The sequence below is a fragment of the Hemitrygon akajei genome, chromosome 30, assembly GCF_048418815.1.
Source record: "Hemitrygon akajei chromosome 30, sHemAka1.3, whole genome shotgun sequence".
Lineage (NCBI taxonomy): Eukaryota > Metazoa > Chordata > Chondrichthyes > Myliobatiformes > Dasyatidae > Hemitrygon > Hemitrygon akajei.
Window position 1 is genome coordinate 5,318,399 of NC_133153.1, and position 20,175 is coordinate 5,338,573.

Genomic DNA, 20,175 nt, shown 5'->3' on the forward strand with positions numbered 1-20,175 from the left:
AACTACCAAAATGCTAGGGACGTCAGCTGAAGGAGAGTGGTACAGGTAGGTTTGACTGAAGTGTTCATGGGAAGAGGCAAATCAAGTATAAAATACAAAGAGAGAAAAAAGTTGTATGTTGAATATATAATGAGATACAGGGTGGGAAGGACTAAATATCTGAATGTGAATTCAGAATCAAGTTGTGAAGGCTATAATGTGCCTAGTTAGAAGATGAGGTACTGTTCCTTGAGCACACACTCATCTTCATCAGAACACAGTCCTTGTCCTACAGGGAAATCAGAGTGGAAAAGTGTCTGGCAAGATGGAAGCTCAAGGTCAACCTTGCAGAATAAACAGAAGTAATCTATAAAGCATCACCCTATATATGGACAGTTTTCTCAGTGCAGTGGAAACCACTTAATAAGCACCAAATAAGTGTGCCAAATAAGTACCAAGTAAATTGCTACTTCACCCAAAAGGAGTGTTAAAGTGTTCCTAGATGAAAAGAAATAAGTAGGTAAAAAGGCAGTAGTTGCAAATCCTGTCATTGCCTGGGAAGTATTGAGAAGGTGAATAGGTGTTGAGTCAGATGAAAAGAATGGAGCAGAGTTTTCACATTTATGTGCCCCTTTTAAATACTGAGAGGTGTGAAGGAGTACATTAAGGTGAGGACAAGTAAAACTCCTGATGTCATATAGTGGTGTGTCAGAGCAGTACTGAAGCAAGTGAAATAATAGGTCAAATGGTATCCTGAGTTAATTCCAAAATTTCTTACACTTTTTAAGATTTATAAAGTAATAATCAATCTGCTCAAATTAGATGACACATAGAGAAAATATCAAATATTTAAACATTACATGACATGACATTAACTCTGTAAAAGATTTTGATATGGAAAAAGGAAGCCCCATTCTTTCTGATTGGAAAAAAATATCATCGGTATTGCATTTTACTACATATTCCATGATTCAACCCTGTGAATACTGGATACGCAACCGTGACAAGTATTCAAAACAGTCAAACCCAGATATAGGCTGTAAGTGTCTGCTGGATGCAAAACTTCAATTACTGTACATAATAATCATGAGGGATTTATCCAAGTCACCTTTTGTACACTCCCAGATGCCAACTATTGAGTACTTGCAGGTTGGTCTCCACTTAGGATTTCTAAGCTGCTTAATATTGTTCAACGTAAAAGAAGTGAACATATTTATCAGTGATAAACAAATGGTTGCAAAACTTTTTAAAAAGACAGCACAACTATGTTAAAAATATACTTACAAACTACAACATAAATAATTTTTCCAAATCATTTTTGGAAGTGGGGAAATACTATCCATAATTAACAGAATTAATTAAGTTGCATATACCTCACAAATTGGGGTGTATGAGGTGTCCAGGGAGGGGTAGCACCTCTGGTGAAGGGGTGCGTCATGTCCATTCCAAGTCAGCTCACTCACCTTTGATCCCCTGCAGACAGTCAGCTCTCACCTGTGTTCCAGTAAGTAGCTGTTTGTGTGTGACAACAGCCACAACACAGTACACCGTTTCAACCGGAGGGCTAAACCAGGTGAGGGTATTTGGTTGCTTCAGACCCTGGTGAGATTGAAACATTGCCCATTCTAGCACGCAGTCCGCTCTGGCAGACTGAGCAGATGAGATCTACAGTGAGATCCAACGGCCAGGAAAGCAGTTCTGCAACACTCTGTGGAAAGTGAAGGGCATGACAAGGCACAGAAGATGACACGTGGTCATTCACTGTAACCAAGAAAAGAACCCAGTTTATGATGCTTGTTTGTACCACTACAAACCGACTTCTGGGGTTGAGAGAATGGAACTACCCCAGTACAATGGCTTTTCCACTATAAAATCTCCGCCGCACAGATTTCCTGTCATTGTCAGACATCATGGACAACAACCTGCCTACAAATTCTTTACATAAAAGCAACAAAAGGGAACACCCGAGCACTTCAAACTAAGACTTTTGTCAGTAACTCCAGTTGAACTCTGTCTTTTTGTGTTTCCCCCGGCTGTCAGTCTGTGGTTTTGTATTGTCCTACTCCTGCTCTACTCTGGCCCCTGTATTACTGAGTACTCAGTCTCTCACCTGTTTCTCATTATTACCTGTACTGCTGCCACCTGTTTCTCATCGTGCTCCATCTATCATCTGTCTCTCTGTTTAATACTCAGTGTATTTCAGTCCAGTGTTTACACCTGTTTGATGACAGATTGTGCCAGTGAGTTTTCCTGAGCCTTTCCAGCATTTGTATCTGTTCTCTGTCTGAATATTGACTCTGCCTGTTTCCTGACTCTGGTTTTTGGATTTCTCTGGACATTTTGTTCTCTGCCTGAACTTTGACACTGACTTTGTTTGCACCTCAATTAATATCACTGTGCGCACAATACAGGGTCTGCAATTGGATCCCTGCTCCAGCGTCCTGACAACTTTACAGAAAAACCACTTCATATATTTGCTGAGACCAAAATGGATTGAAGAAAAAGGATACTTACTGGAATATATTGTCAACATCACTGGAAGCTGTAAGAAAAGAAAATTAGAATTATTTAAAAAAAAGTTCTCTTCTTCATCTTGTGAAGAACTGGTTTGCTATCTAAGTATGGTCTTGGGTACATTGTTCACTATCACTCTTCAGAGCACCCATAAGAAACCCAACTGCATACGAGAAGGAATGTACAAATTTGCTTACAGACGATGCCAGTGTCAGAGAGTGTATGATCATACATTTTGGCAGAGAAATAAAAGGGTGGACTATTTTCTAAATGGAGAAAAAAATACGAGGCACAAATGGACTTAGGAGTCCTCGTGTAGGGTTCCTTAATGGTTAATTTGCAGGTTGAAGCAAATGCGAGGAAGGCAAATGCAATGTTAGCATTCATTTTAAGAGTGCTAGAACATAAGAGCAAGGATATAATGTTGAGGCTTTATAAAGCACTGGTGAGGCCTCACTTGGAGAACTGTCAGCAGCTGTGGGTCCCTTATCTTAGAAAGGATGTACTGACACTGGAGAGGGTTCAAGGGAGGTTCACAAAATGATTCTGTCATACGAAGAGCATTTGATGGCTCTGGGCCTGTTTATATTAGAATTCAGAAGAATGAGAGGTGACCTAATTTAAGCCTATTGAACATTGAACGGCCTCGATAGAGTGAATGTGGAGAGGATGCTTTCTAAAGTGGGAGGTCTAGAACCAGAGGACACAGCCTCAGATTAGAGGGGTTTCCCTTTAAAAGAGATTATGAGCAATTTCTTTAGCCAAAGAATGGTGAATCTGTGGAATTCATTGCCACAGGCAGCTGTGGAGGCCAAGCTTTTGCATACATTTAGAACAGAGGTGGATAGATTCTTGATTGGTCAGGTTATGAAGGGATACAGGGTGTAGACAGGAGGGGCTGAGAGGGAAAGTGGATCAGCCACAATGAAATGGTGGAACAGACTCAATTGACCTAATTCTGCTCCTATATGTTATGGTCTTATGGACTGGAGAACAGCCACTGTTGTTCCATTGTTTATACTATTAATGGAACAAACTTTATAGGGACAATAGGGGCTAAAGGCCAAGAAATTACAGACTGGTGAGCCTTACATCAGTGGCAAGGGAAATCTTGGGACTTACTCACATATGGAAATGTATTTTGCAAAGGTCCTTTGTGGTAAATTGATCCAGAAGATTAAGACATATGGGATCCATGGAGACTTAGTAGATTGGAGTCAAAATTGACTTGGCCATAGAAAACAAAGGGGAATGGTGGAGCTTTGTTATTCTGACTGGAGGTCTGTGACCAGTGACATTCAGCAGGGATCAGTGCTGAGACATCTGTATCTGCATAAAAAAGTATGCAGGCTGATTATTAAGTTTTCAAATGACTCAAAAATTATGGAGTTGTGGATGATAAAGAAGGTTACAGCAGATCGCTGGAAATAGTGGCAGAGAAATGGTAAGGGGAGTTTAATCCTAACAAATGTTAAGTGTTGCACTTTGAGAAGTCAAAACAATACACAATTAATGAGAAGTTCCTTAACGGCAATATGATACATAGGTATCTTGCGGTGCAAGTCCAACACTCCCTGACTGGACAACACAAAACTGAAGGGAAAGCTCATAAAAGTTTACAACATTATCGGAGGCATAATTAGGATAGATGTTCAGAATCTTTTAACCAGGGTCGAAGTCTGTGAGGCAAGATTTTTTTAAACACCTAGTGGTCGATGCCTGTAACATGCTGCCACAAAACGTGGTGGCAGCATATATATCATCATTTAAAAGTTATTTAGACAGGTATATTAAGCGACAAGATATATAGCATGTGTGGAGACATGAGCTACGGGACTGTTCATATACTGTTCTTATTTCTATAGTGAGAGTAGAAAGATAATACTGCTGATTCATTCATTCTTATTCACAGGATTCAATCTATCCAGTGCTCATTTAGACAACATATATTTGACGGAATTTTTTAAACTAGCAAAACAGAAGCGAAAATTGAAGAATTTTGTAAGTAATTGGTTTCATAAGAGAAGCTCCTTAAACAAAATAAAATGACATCCAATCTGTCGAGCTTTTCCACTTACCACTGTATTTTGAAATGATGCGACAGACATGGAGCTTGTTTTTATCAAGATGTGTTGCCATGTTGTCTGAATCAGTAATGCTGGCTTCAAATGGACAACTAGCACATAGTAGTTTTATATTTCTGTAACAATATAAAGTACAGTCATTTACCCCCTGAAAAATGCCTTCACACTGTCAGGGGTGGTGGTGAAAGCAGATAAAACAGTGGTAATAAGAAGCTTTTAGGTAGGCATATAAAATTTCATGTTATGACTGATTGGACATAGGAGGAAATATAGGAGTGATGTCAGAGGTTAAGTTTTTTTTACACATAGATGGGTGAGTGGAACACGCTGCCAGGAGTGGTCATAGAAGCAGATATATTAGGGACATTTAAGATGATAAGATGGCATTTGAGGATAAAAGAAAATGGAGGGCTATGTGGGAGGGAGGTAAAAAGTTCAGCACAACATTGTGGGCCAAAGGGCCTGTACTGTGCAGTAGTGTTCTATGAATGAAAGGACATGGATCATGTCTAAGCAGAAGGAATTAAATTGGGGATCCCACAGGCATCGTGGGCCTAAGGGCCTGTTTCTGTACTATACTATTCTAGGCATATTATATTATAGGACAGGTGCCACGGATCAGTATACAACATGTGGCAGGTAGAAATGTCTGATCACTTATGGGGGAAAAGGCTTAATATAGCAGCAAGATTCACTGAGTGTAATTTCAAAAGTGCTTTCCAAGACTACTTGTTAGCAAAATGTGAGTCAAAATAGTTACTGCTTTACTGACATGATGGTTTATCTGTTATCCATAATCATATGGAGGCATCATTATTTTCATTGTTGTTCATCAGTCAATAAATTTGCAAGATCACTTTAAGGATTCACCTTAATATAAACTTGACTAATCAGTCACAATGGTCTAGTTGTTTTTCAATATGACAAAACAGAAGTTAATATAAAACACATTTTCTCATTGTTATATTTAGACTTAAATTATAGCACATTTCCTACCTCAGTTTGTTTGAGTACTCTCTGAACATCCAAAATTTATTTTTATTTGGGACAGTGTGAAAACTGCAAAACAGAATTGAGATATATGTGCACTTAAAGGTGAAAATCCATCACTTATTGAGATCATAAAAGCTTAGCATTCTTCAACAAAGTAGTAACCCAGATATGAGCACAAAAAATAAAGTATTGGAAAATCGCTGTTAAAATGAAACCATGAAACAGCAAGAACTGAAGTCAGCTTTAAAACTGAAAGCAATATTAAACAAGAAGTTTGTATTTTAATATAACACTTAAGAGAGAGGCAACAAGAATAGGCCCCCCAGAAGTTAAGGGCATTAATACAACTCATCTGCTTTGCTGAGGACATAAAGGAAGGTATATTCAAGGTAACTTACAACAACCAGTTACTAACATTCATATAAATACCTTGCATATGACCAAACTTGTATTTAACTGCAGACTTTCTCTAAAACTAGAAGCAATTTGTTTTCCACTATTATTTGAGGATCTAGCTACAAAATTGCTACTATGACAAGTCTTTCAATAATACTGGAAATTATGCACAGCAGAAAGGTTATAACCGAGCTTTTGGGTATGATCAGAGTTAGATTTTGATTGGTCAATCTGCAGAGGGATATCAATCTGATAACTTTGTCAATGCTCTATGTTTTCTTATTCAGCTAGGAATGAAAGGCTGAAATTTGTTGCAGGAAGTCGCACACAGATCTCACATCACTATTTGCTTAAAAGGGCTACACTGCACAGCCTAAATTCCTTATTCCTGCCAATCAGAAAGTTCAGAGGAGCATGTCAACTCAATAAACATAAAAAGCAAGCAAACATACAACTGAATATTGCATGTCTTATATCTGAATTTACATTATAATGGAGTGATTGGTGGTGGAGGGGAAAAAGGAAATCAAAACCATTTGAAAAATTACTTATTTTTAAAAGATCACTATTTAATGTTACAATCTATTAGTGAAAATTAATGAAGAAGTAATATTAATAACACCTTAAGTCCAATGTATTCAATTTGGGATGCAGTTTTAAAAAAATCTCTTTTCTTCCTACCTCATCATATGGGTCACATAAGATTTGTTGCAACTACTTCTGAATCGACAAAGGGAACAACGGGCGTAAGTGGCAAAATGACTGGTTAATTCTTTAATTTCTGTGTCACACTCAATACATTTGTGAACACCATATCTGTCCCTGCAAACAAACAAGAAAAAAGTTAGAGATTCCAAAGATCAGCCGTACATGTGCATCAAGTACATGAGCAAAAATACACAAGTGTCTACATGTGCACACAAATTATTAACTACATATCTCACAGAAAATATGAATTGCATATTTACTTTTTGTGTATGATTCAGTATGAGAAGAATCCCTAAGCTTGCACAATTCAGATATTTAAGTACACTATTATTCCTTAGGATTGATTAATGGGTCTTATTTCGACAATGGAATAAAGATGATGTAAAAAAATAACACAAGACAGTTTACCTGAAAAACTGAAGATCAATAGTAAAAGGTTTGGTTATTTTCTTGTTGGCTGGATTTTTCTTCCTTCCCTCTTTAAAGTATGGAGCTGGTTGTGAATTTCCTATGGTGGTAACTTGGTTTATAGCTGATGGGTATAATTTAGTATTTACTGTTACTGAAGATGAACTCTGGAGCGCAGAACTAGTTGCAGAATTAACTGAGGGCATGGAAGATGATCCAACTGGATAAGGTGTCATGGAAGCTCGAATCGTAACCTGTCAGATTAAATAGGTTAATTAAAATAAAACCGACTTCTGGCACTTCCTGAAAGGTTTAAAAGAGCAATAAAAGATGTTACTACTCAATTAACAAAAAGAAAGATTAAGCACATGATTTGTAGTATTTTCTTTCATACAATAAAATGCATTTTGCAAATACAATCACTTTGGCATCTGTCATTTCTCCAGCTATTGTACCCACACAAATGAATTAAAGTTAATTCTAAATTTTCAAGTTGGTATTCCAAAGGAAATCTGAAGGAACTAATTAACTCATCAGTATTTAATCGATCTGGATACGGCTTGCCTTGCTGAATCTTCTGTATTTGTTGAGCAGCAAATATACTTTTGAGATAGAGCATACAAGTAATTGAAGTATGTCATCTGAAAGTTGATGAACCTTGTAGAATTTTCTCTATTTCTGCATAAATATGACCAAAAATGTGATCACATCTTCACGTTTTAAAACTAGATAAAGAGAAGCCAATTAAATAAATAACAAAAAAAACATTATTCTTGCCAAAGTTTCTATTCATGTGCCCACCATAAGAAAAATACTGAACAAGAATGGTGTTCATGGAAGGACACTACACAGAAAACTGCTGCTCTCCAAAAAAAAAAACCATTGCTGCACATCTCGTTTGCAAAAGACCACCTGAATGTCCTACAAAACTTCTGGACCAATGTTCTGTGGACAGATGAGACAAACGTTGAACTTTTTGGCAGAAATGCTCATTGCTATGTTTGGAGGAAAAAGTGCACTACATACCAACACAAAAGCCTCATACCAAATGTAAAGCATAGCGGAAGGAGCATCATGGTTTGGAGTTGCTTTGCTGCCTCAGAGCCTGGACGGCTTGAGGCAATGATTGAATTCAAAATACTATCAGGACATTTTACGGGAGAACGTCAGGGTAGCAGTCCGTCACCTGAAGCAAGCAGTTCATGCAGGAAGCCCACCAATATCCCAGAGTTAAAGCAATTTTGTAAGGAGGAATGGCCTAAAATTCCTCCAAGCTGATGTGCAGGACTGATCAACAGTTACCAGAAACATCTGGTTGAAGTTATTGCTGTACAAGGGGTTCACACCAGTTACTGAAAGCACCTCTACAACCCACACTTCCAATCTTATCTCATTGATTGGAACACCTGACTTCAAATAGTTTTTGTAGAAGGCATTACCCCAGAGGTTCACATACTTTTTCCAAAAAAATACATGTAATATTGGATCATTCTTCTCAATAAATAAATGAACAAGTATAATGTCTTTTTTGTGTTATTTATTTAATTGGTTTCTCTTTATCTAGTTTTAGGATTTACATGAAGATTTGATCACATTTTAGGTTATATTTATGCAGAAATAGAGAAAAATCTATATGGTTTACAAACTTTCCAGCACCACTGTAGCTGGCTTGGGAAATGAAAGTTACCATGACATTTTTTTATTTCTTCACTCTAAGTGTTAGTTGTGCACAAATTGAGATAGATTTGATGGTAAGGGCTTCTCCCTGGACTGGTAGCAGTTTGATGCAATTCAAATGTATGGTTATTTCAGCAGCCAGTTAAGATTCCTCCAACGTGAGAAATAGAGTGCGAGGATGGCACTGGCAAGTCACAGCAACACTTTGCTGGCAGCAAGCAAGACTATTAACAATTCTACTAAATATACTTTCTCAGGACTATGATCACTACAATCCACAGCCTGTAATTTCCCACTGAGAGGTGTGTTTGAATTGTCTGTACAACTTGGTGTTTTTGTGGTTCCCTGAAATATTCAGTGAACTGGATTCTCAAGAAAGCAGGTATGGCTGCGACAGATTACTGGAGCGGAATTGGAGCCAGACGGAATCTTCAGGCTGGGTTGAAGTGGCAGGTCCTGGGCCCGAAAGTGGATAACAAACCAAGACAGATTAAAAAGATTAAGTCATCAAGGCCAAGGGTGAAGGACAGACTGGTATTCAGCTCATTACGCCAGGAGGCTTGACTTGCTTTAGCACTGAACTGACTCTGCAGCTGCGGCCTGCAGCCATCGGACTCCTGGACCAGCTGCAACACTGAAATGGCTACGCAGCTGTGGACTTACTTTTGGTGACCCCGTGGTTCATGTTCTGTGGATTGTTTGTTTGCTTTCTTTAAAAATTGCTTATATGATTTGTTCTTTCTTTTTTGCACACTGACTAGCTTTGTGGTGTGAGGTTTCTCGTCAATTCTATTGTGCTTTCTTGTTTTCTGGCTGTTTGCAAGGTGAATTTCAAGGTTGTATATGGTATACATACTTAGATAATAAATATTCTTTGAAATTTGAAATCTATTTGAGACTGGTCTAACACACAGGCCAAGCTGGGCAGAAACAAATTTTTGTTTTTCAAAGGATATTAGTAATCTAATTCCAGAATTACAGAAAATTCAATTTCCAGCTAACATACATAAAAATACTTGCTATTATTTACAGATCTCTCAAATAAATCTGAATTCAGATTCTCAATGCAGGTTCAAACCACGTGAGTTTATCTGTTGTTTTGTCACAGAGGCCATGCAGCAATTAATACTTAATCCGACACTATCATGCAACTTCGTAGAACAGAGACATCTTGAGCAACAGCAGCATACATTTCCAGCCAGAAAACTTCCTGCCATTCTACCTCTTGTAAGAAAGCCTATGTATTCTCCCAGTTCCTCTGGCCTGACTGTATCTGCTCCGGTGATGAGCCTTTATGATGTTTTTTTGCTTCCTGAAGTGTAGCTTCTCTTCTACCAGTTGATTAAGCCCTTGACTATTTCCAAAATTTCTGTCCTTGCCCTAGTCTACATTTCTCTATCTATTCATAAATTCCCAAACGAAACAGCGTCCCTGCAGGGCCAAGGTGCAAAATACTGTACCAACAGTCATATACAGCACAAAGCACATATAATTAAGACAGCAGTAAACATATAGTCACACAAAAAGTAATATTATAGCCCAAGACCCTGAGTGTCATATCCTGTAGATTGATGGTGTTTGGGAAATTATTTACAAGAACAAGCCCACATGAGACCTATCATCATGCACTAGTGCAGCCACAGATGAATGCAATCCAGCTTGTCTCTTACTGAGCGAACACTAGACGGCAGTGCTGAAGGGAGGGAGCAGCCCACAACCCAGCATTGATGCTGCATTACACTACTTCTAACGTCTATTCCCCTGGAGGGCTGCAACAGACAAACCCCGCAGCACGAGGGCCTAGTCCACTCTACAACCGAGGCCACGCAGCTCCCCTGCCATCAGTTTCTCCAATGAACCAGTGAACCATTCCACAGTGTAGCATTCTACATTACCAATGTTAAATAGGGTCTTGCAATCACTTGCTCCATTTATAAGGCTACACACTGACTCTGACACCTTCGTGCAGCAGAAGGCAACTAAGTCTGCACCAAATCCAGCTTCTCCACTGTCAAACAACTCAATGATAGGGTAACATGCAGTACTCCATGTTCTTAATAGGCAGCAGTGTCTTGTGATAGTAAAGAAGTATTAAGAACAAACAAGTATACCGTTGGTTGGACCTGGATGGCCACTGTGTCTGAGTGCGCCACCATCTGCATTCAAATACTATCTTTTGCAGTTTCCACCATCTTAAACAGGATTCCACAAGTAAATACATCTTCCCTTCACCCTACTTTCAACTATATGGTCTACTCTTCCATTTCCACCAACTATTACTCTGCTTATGGCAATGAGATGCAGCACTTGTACTTCCATTCACACCATCCAGGGACCATGACAATATAGGTAAAGCAGTAAATCGCTTGTAGTTCTTCAACTAGCATACAGTATTCAGTCTACTACATAGGAAAAACCAACAGGGTATGGGTGACTGCTTTGCACAGCACCTGTGTTCAGCCTAGAAGGCCTTCTTCCTGTTGTTTGCCATTTTAATTCTCTCTCCCAGCCCCAGTCTGAACTGTCTATGGTCTCCTGCACTGCTATAGTGAGCATGAGCTTGAGAAACAGTGCTATGTTATCCAGCTGGGCATGTTGCAACCTTCCCATCTCAATATTAAGTTCAACAGCTTTAGTTTATTTGCTCTCTCTACATCAGATTGCTCAGATCTGTAGTACTGGTTCAGTTTTTCCTCTGCTGTAGGACATTACTTTGGCTATCCTACTGGCAGTTTATATTCCCATCCCAGGAAGACTGATGATTAGAAACATAGAAAACCTACAGCACAATACAGGCCCTTCGGCCCAGAAAGCTGTGCTAAACATGTCCTTCCCTTAGAAATTACCTAGGGTTACCTGTAGCCCTCTATTTTTCTGAGCTCCATGTACCTGTCCAGGAGTCTCTCAAAAGATCCTATCATATCCATCTCCACCACCATCGCCGGCAGCCCATTCCATGCACTCACCACTCTCTGTGTAAAAAAGAACTTACCCCTGACATCTCCTCTGTACCTACTTCCAAGCACCTTAAAACTGTGCCCTCTCATGCTAGCCATTTCAGCCCTGGGAAAAAGCCTCTGACTATCCACACAATCAATGCCTCTCATCATTTTGTACACCTCTATTAGGTCACCTCTCATCCTCCATCGCTCCAAAGAAAAAAGGCCAAGTTCACACAACCTATTCTTACAAGGCATGCTCCCCAATCCAGGCAACATCCTTGTAAATCTCCTCTGCACCTTTTTTTTATGGTTTCCATGTCCTTCGTGTAGTGAGGCGACCAGAACTGAGCACAGTACTCCAAATGGGGTCTGACCAGTGTCCTATATAGCTGCAACATTACCTCTCGGTCCTAAACTCAATCCCACAATTGATGAAAGCCAATGCACCGTATGCTTTCTTAACTACAGTCAACCTGCGCAGCTGCTTTGAGTGTCTTATGGACTTGGACCCCAAGATCCCACTGATCCTCCACACTGCCAAGAGTCTTACCATTAATACTATATTCTGTCATCATATTTGACCTACCAAAATGAACCACCTCACATTTATCTGAGTTAAACTCCATCTGCCACTTCTCAGCCCAGTTTTGCATTCTATCCATGTCCCACTGTAACATCTGACAGCCCTCCACACTATCCACAACACCTCCAACCTTGTGTCATCAGCAAATTTACTAACCCATCCCTACACTTCCTCATTCAGGCCATTTATAAAAATCATGAAGAGTAGTGATCCCAGAACAGATCCCTGAGTAACACCACTGGTCACCGACCTCCGTGCAGAATATGACCCATCTACAACCACTCTTTGCCTTCTGTGGGCAAGCTAATTCTGGATCCACAAAGCAAAGCCCCCTTGGATCCCATGCCTTCTTACTTTCTCAATAAACCTATCAACATATGATGAACTATATTCTGCTATCAACATCCTTGAAATGATGCACCTCATTAACCTTGTTCATCAGAGCTGAGGACTTCAACCAGGCCAACTTCAAGAGTGTCCTGCCAAATCTATCAATACATCTCCTGTCTCATCAGAAGCCCAAACATCCCAACCACTGCTACACAACCAAAAATGCCAGTTACTCCAACCATTGCCTACATTTTGGAAATTCAGATCATCAGGCTGTGTTCTTTCCCCGCTTACAATCAAAAACTGAAATGTGAAAGTCAAGTAAGTAAGGTCTGAGGAAATAAATGAGCCGCGCAACTGCATTGAGCCAGTGCCCTGGTCTGTTTTAATTTTACACTTCAATCATCTGCTGTTTTTTAATTTTCAGCCAGAGAAGTTTTATTGCCATTTTCTAAATCACACTGCACACTCCAACAGGCCAAACAACTGGCCCAGGTGCAAGGCTGGGTCACTCTGGGTGCCAAGCTGATTTGAAGAGCTTAAGGATAGCTTCAGGCTGGGCCTGGAGTGAATCACTGGGTGGTGTGGTCTAGGTCCAGAACCTTTTGCGGCATCTGTGCCCAGGTCCTAGTGTGAGGTACGATATGCTGTTTAGACAATATAAGCGCCAGACTACATCAGAGGCAAGAGCCTATTTTGCTCACTCTCCACAATTTTCACTCCTCTCTCCAGGGGGCTGGAGACTTTCGCTGTTCCATTGTTTGGACTATTTAACTGCTGGCCCAGAGAGACTGAAAAGACAGGGTACTGGTCGGGATGAGAGCCAATTTCACTCATTCTCCGTGATGGTCACCTCCATGGCAAGAAGACTGCCTCTGCTGCTGTGCTCTCACTAACGTGATGCACTGATAAGCAAGGCTTTGGGCCTACTTCAGGGTTCGGATCTGAAGACTCAGTTTTGGTTTGGAGTGCTGTTGATCGCATGATTTCTTTCTCTTGTTGATCTTTTATTTTCATTTTTATTCTTTATTTCTTTAATTGGGTTATTTTGGTTTTCTTGCTTTGTGGCTACCTGTGAGCAAGCAAATCTCAGGGTTGTATAATTTATACATTCTTTGATAATAAATGTACTTGAATACTTGGAAGAAACTTCCATAGAATGGAAAGTGCTGGAAATGACAATTTAAAATACGTGGGTAAAATAGGGATATTACCATCCCACCATTCTGGAACTCAATGCATAACTGTTACATAGACAAAAACAACCTCGAAGGACATCTACAATTTTATTTTCATTAAACTTTATAAATCAGATACTTCTTTCTGTGAATATGTAAAGCAATTGCGGAAGATGACCATGAATATAATAATCCATGTCAATGGCATAATGCATCAGTCATTCCTATCTAACACAAAGAAACACATAGGGGAAACAAATTAAAAACAACTTGAGAAAACAATCTACTGGGGGTAAAGTAATTCTATGCAAATACAAAGCTCAAATGTTGTAAAGACAGAGAACCAACAGCAAAATTAGCAGATTTTACTGGCAGTGAAGGTGCTAAAAAAGGCTCTATCCACAATGGCCATCTCAAAATCCCAGCTGCATGCCATTTCAAACCCCCTTCCCATTCTCACAGTGAAATGTCCATCCTTGGCCTCCTTCACTATCAGGGTGAAGCTCAATGCAAAATGGAAGAATGACACGTTGTTTTCCACCTGGATAGTTTACAATCAAATGGCATAACATCGAGTTTTCGAATTTCAGGTAACCCTCCCTTCTGGGGTTTTTTTTGTTTCTTTTCCAGCTTGTCAGCCTATTCTCCTTCCAATCCTCCTCCGGTCCTTCCATTTTTGTTCTTTTCCCACATACTCCTCCTCCAATCCCCATCACCCATTTCTGTCTCCCTCTCCCTCCTCTCCCCAATGGTGTTCTCATTCTAGCCTCCTTTACTTAACAGACTCCAGCATTAGTAGTCAGCCCTTTGTATTCTTGCTTATCTCCCCCTAGGAGCCGTCTCCAATTTCCACACTCCCGTCCTCACATCTTCCTTCATTTTTCTTAGCCTCTTTTGTCTGCCTCTACCAATCATTCACCTGCCAATATCTCCCATCTCCACCTCTACAACCTACCCATCATCTTTTTCCCCCTTCTCAGTCCAACAATCACCTGTGACTTCTATAGTATTACTTACTTCTCCCCTTTAAACTGACCATCTCCCCTCTCAGTCTTGATGCAAGTTTTGATCCAAAGTATTACCAATTCCTTTGACCCCCACAGATGCTGCTCAACCCACTGAATTCCTCCAACAGACTGGCTGTAAAAGGCTGCAACTTACTCTGCTACCCAAGCTCTATGCAGGCTGCAGAAAAGATTACTCCATTTAAAATAAGCTTTTTCAATAAAAGATCAATATAAGGGGTACAAATTACAAGTGTTTTTATGTATCACAGGTGATTTAATAACACCAATAATTGCTCTTTTGTTTTATGAATTACAAATCAATCATATAATCATGAAACTAACCAAAACAATGTTATGATGAAACAATTTAAAAGCTATGAAATTGTCAAGTATTAAATAAATGTGACATTCATAATACATACGTGACATATCAGTGCAATAATCCTACCTTTGTGCCAGGAGGTAGACCTTCTAATTGTATAGGTTTTCGAAATGTCCTATGGTGTTGAGTCTTATGATCCACCTTTTCTTTACAGGTTAGAAACTGAAGCTTACATTTGCTGCAACGGTAAACTCCCTTTTTCTGGACAAGATATTAAAATTTTAAACAACATTTGAAGGTACAAGAATAATCTAGTTTACCTAATCAACACAATGATAATTAGAAGATAATTTTAACATGGTAGAAGATACTTTTAAAAACAAAATGCTTAGTTGCTTCAATATTTCAAATTCCCAAGATCATCTTGAAGTTTCTGCACTTTTGTGCCTTTCAGCTTGAATCTTATTATAATTATCTGCTCTGAATTAATTTTTCGGAGCATGGCAAAGTTTTCAATGTCCAACTGGATCCTCGATTTCCTCACTTGCAGACCCTAGTTAGTACAGATTGGTAACAACACTTCCTCCACAATCACCACCACCATATGAATGGGTGCTTAGTCTCTTGTTCTACTTGCTTTATATTTATGACCGTGAGGCTAAATACAGCTCCAATGCCATACCTAAGTTTGCTGATGACACCACTGCTGTTAGCTGAATCGAAGGTGGTGAAGAAATAGCATATAGGAGGGAGACTGAAAATCTGGCTCAACAGTGCCACAACCACCACCCTTTCACTCAATGTCAGTAAAAGCAAAGAGTAGATTAACTAAAAGAAGAAGAAACCAAAGTTCCATGAATTGATCCTCATTAGGAGATTATAGGTAAAGAGGATCAGTAATGTAAAATTCTTTGGCGTTATCACATCAGAGGATCTATCCTGGGATCAGCACGTAAGTGCCATTACAAAGAAGGGGCAGCTGTGCTTCATTTTATCAGAAGTTTGCACAGATTCAGATCTAAAAAACTTATATAGATGCACAGTGGAAAATATTCTGACTAGTTGCATCATGGCCTGGTATGGAAACACTAATGCCCAAGAATAGAAAAACTTACAAAAAGTAGTGGATACTGCTCAGTCCAACACAGGCAAATTCCTCCCCACCATTGAGTAAATCTCAAGAAGCATTGCCACAAGAATGCAGCATCCATCATCAAACACTCCCACTATCCGAGCCATGCTCACCTCTTGTTGCTGTCATCAGCAAGGGGAGTACAGGAACCTTAAGATCCCACACCACCATGTTCAGGAACAGTTATTATCTTATAATCATTAGACTCCTGAACCAGCATTGATAACTTCCCTCGCTTCGACTCTAACCTGTTTCCACAATGGGCTTACTTTCAAGGAGTCAACAACTCATGCTCTCACCATCTATCCATCCATCCATCCATCTGTCTATTTATTTATGCACAGTGATCTTCTTTTGCACATTGGCTGTTTGCAGTCTTTGTTTCTATGTAGTCTTTTTCATTGATTCTATTTTATTTCATTGTTCAATTGCAAGTGCCTTCAAGAAAAAGAATATCATGCTAGTATATGATGATATACAGTGCCCATAAAAAGTATTCACCCTCCTTGGAAGTTTTCATGTTTTATTGTTTTACAACATTGAATCATAGTGGATTTAATTTGGCTTTTTTTGACACTGGTCAACAGAAAAAGACTCTTTCATGTCAAAGTGAAAGATCTCTATAGCGATTTAAAATAATTACAAACACAAAATAATTGATCGTATTAAGTATTCACTGCCTTCAAGTCAGTATTTAGTAGATACCCCTTTGGCAGCAATTACAGCCTTGAGTCTGTGTGGATAGGTCTCTATCAGCTTTGCACATTTGCACACTGCAATTTTTCCTCATTCTTCTTCGCAAAACTGCTCAACCTCTGTCAGACTGCATGGGGATCATGAGTGAACAGCCCTTTTCAAGTCCAGCCAGTTTCTCGATTGGATGGAAGTCTGGACTCTGACTTGGCCACTTCACATCATTAACTCTGTGGTTTTTAAACCATTCCTGTGTAACTTTGGCTTTATGCTTGGGATCAGTGTCTTGCTGGAAACAAATCTTCTCTCAAGTCGCAGTGGTCTTGTAGACTGCATCAGGTTTTCCTCTAGGATTTCCCTGTATTTTGCTGCATTCATTTTACTCTCTACCTTCACAAGCCTTCCAGGGCCACCATGCTTTATGGCAGGGATGGTACGTTTTTGATGATGTGCAGTGTAGCGTTTAGTCTGATGGCCAAAAAGCTCAATTTTGGTTTCATCAGACCATAGAACCTTCTTCCAGCTGACTTCAGAGTCTCCCACAAACTCTAGCCAAGATTTCATGTGAGGTGTTTTTTTGAACAGTAGCTTTCTCTTTGCCACTCTCCCATAAAGCTGTGACTGGTGAAGCACCCAGGCAAATGTTGTTGTATGTAGTCACTCCCATCTCAGCCACTGAAGCCTGTAACTCCTCCAGAGTTGTCAGAGGTCTCTTGGTGGCCTCCCTCACTAGTCCCCTTCTTGCACAGTCACTCAGTTTTTGACAATGGCCTGCTCTAGGCAGATTTACAGTTGAGCAATATTCTTTCCATTTCTTGATGATTGATTTAACTATACTCCAAGGAATATTCAGAGACTTGGAAATTTTCTTGTATTCATCTCCTGACTTGTGCTTTTCAAAAACCTTTTCGCAGAGTGTTCTTTTGTCTTCATTGTGTAATAAAAATATTTTTACTACAATCAATTGTAACACTTTGACTGCACACAGGTCTCTAAAAACAAATCTCCATTATGTGACTTCTAAAACCAACTGGCTTCACCAGTGATGATTTGGAGTGTTATATTAAAGGCAGGGAGGTGAATACTAATGTAATCAAATATTTTGTGTTTTATATTTGTAATTAATTTAGATCACTTTGTAGAGATCTGTTTTCACTTTGACACAAAAGCCTTTTTCTGTTGATCAGTGTCAAAAAAGCCAAATTAAATCTACTGTGATTCAAAGTTGTAAAACAATAAAACATGAAAACTTCCACTCTACGAATACTTTTTATAGGCACTGTATATATACTTTGATAATAAATGCACTTTAAATTTTGAATTCTACTCAGATGGACCGAAAGGTGGTATTGCTGAAAAACTGATTCCCAGGTTCTATTTTTCTTCTTTAAACCTAGGTTATGCTCTACTTTCTGGGCCTTGACTTTTCACCTTTGGTTTAAGATAAACTCAAACTTGCAAATGAAAGCTATAATTTATATGCACAGAGAAAACTTTATTATTAATATAACTGACTTCCCATCAGAGTAAAATTATGTTTATTGGGGAAAAAATTGATAACTTTACAATCTTTATATCAAGTACATATTCATTTTCTTGCAAGCATTCACAGTAAATACAAAGAAACAATAGAATCAATCAAAAACCGCACACAGGACATACAACCAACCAATGTGCAAAAGACAACAAACTGTGCAAATACAAAAGGAGGAGAAAAAACAAAATAATAAAAAATAAATAAGCGATAAAAATTGAGAACATGAGATCAAGAATCCTTGAAAGTGAGTCCAAATGCTGTGAGAACAGTTCAGTGTTGGGGGGAAGTGATGTTCTTCCCTCTGGTTCAAGAGCCTAATGGTTGATGTGTAATGACTATTCCTAAACCTGGTGGTGTGGGTCCTGAGGCTCCTGTACCTCAGACTGCCGAAAAATGGTTAAAGATATTAGTACCTCAGGTGACAGGATTTTAAGGAAAATGTTAATCTGCAAGTTATTATTTATCATAATGGTAGTTATCGCTCTCAAGTTGCGCCACAATGCTCATTATCAGCTACTTCATGTAATCTTCAACTTTAGTCCAGAACTAGAGGCCACATTTGAAGAATAAGGGTAGGCCATTTAGAACAGAGATGCGGAAAAACTTTTTCACCCAGAGAGTGGTGGATATGTGGAATGCTCTGACCCAGAAGGCAGTGGAGGCCAAGTCTCTGGATGCTTTCAAAACACAGTTAGATAGAGCTCTTATAGATAGCGGGGTCAAGGGCTATGGGGGAGAGGGCAGGAACGGGGTACCGATTGTGTATGATCAGCCATGATCACAGTGAATGGCGGTGCTGGCTAGAAGGGCCGAATGGCCTACTCCTGTCTATTGTTTTTTTAATGTTATCTGCTTTGTGCATCCCATAAGATTTCTTTATAGTTCAATTTAATTTCCATTATATAAGACCGTAAGGTATAGAGCAGAATTGATCTGGCCCATCAAGTCTGCTCTGCCATTCAATCATGGCTGATCCTTTTTTATTCTTCTCCTCAACCCCTGTTCCCAGCCTTCTCCCCATAACCTTTGATTCCATGTCCAATCAAGAACCTATCAATCTCTGCCTTAAATACACCCAACAACCTTGCCTCCACAGCTGCATGTGGCAACAAATTCCACGAATTCACCACCCTCTGGCTAAAGAAATTTCTCTGCATCTGTTTAAAATGGCGCCCCTCTATCCTGAGGATGTGCCCTCTTGTCCTAGACTTCCCACCATGGGAAACATCCTTTCCACATCTACTCTGACTAGTCTTTCAACTCTGGACCCTCTCCAATGCCAGCACATCTTTTCTAAGATGAGGGGCCCAAAACTGTTCACGATACTCAAGGTGACACCTCACCAGTGCCTTATAAAGCCTCAGCATCACATCCCTGCTCTTGTATTCTAAACCTCTTGAAAGAATGCTAGCACTGCATTTGCCTTCCTCACCATTGACTCTACCTGCATGTTAACCTTTAGGCTGTTCTGCACAAGGACTCCCAAGTCCCTTTGCATCTTGGATTTCTTGGATTTTCTCCCCATTTAGAAAATAATCTGCACATGTATTTCTACTACCAAAGTGCAAGCCCATGCATTTTCCAACATTGTATTTCATTTGCCACTCTCTTGCCCATTCTCCTAATCTGTTTAAGCTGTAATATTGTAAGTTCAAAGTAAATTTGTGCAGTTTAAGCACAAAACATGATTTG

At 39.4% G+C, this 20,175-nt stretch overlaps 1 protein-coding gene across 4 annotated transcripts in view; it reads right to left on the bottom strand.

Annotated features, from left to right (window-relative positions):
* LOC140718767 (zinc finger protein 280C-like) overlaps nt 1–20,175 on the bottom strand; it is a 121,897-nt gene that overhangs the window by 21,659 nt on the left and 80,063 nt on the right. For all 4 annotated transcript variants that reach the window (XM_073032895.1, XM_073032892.1, XM_073032893.1 and 1 more), the window contains 6 exons: nt 15,248–15,382; nt 7,083–7,336; nt 6,648–6,788; nt 5,574–5,636; nt 4,572–4,693; nt 2,494–2,521 (listed from right to left, as the gene is read on the bottom strand). In XM_073032895.1, coding sequence (XP_072888996.1) covers nt 2,494–2,521; nt 4,572–4,693; nt 5,574–5,636; nt 6,648–6,788; nt 7,083–7,336; nt 15,248–15,382 — 743 coding nt within the window. The remainder of the gene's footprint in view (nt 1–2,493; nt 2,522–4,571; nt 4,694–5,573; nt 5,637–6,647; nt 6,789–7,082; nt 7,337–15,247; nt 15,383–20,175) is intronic.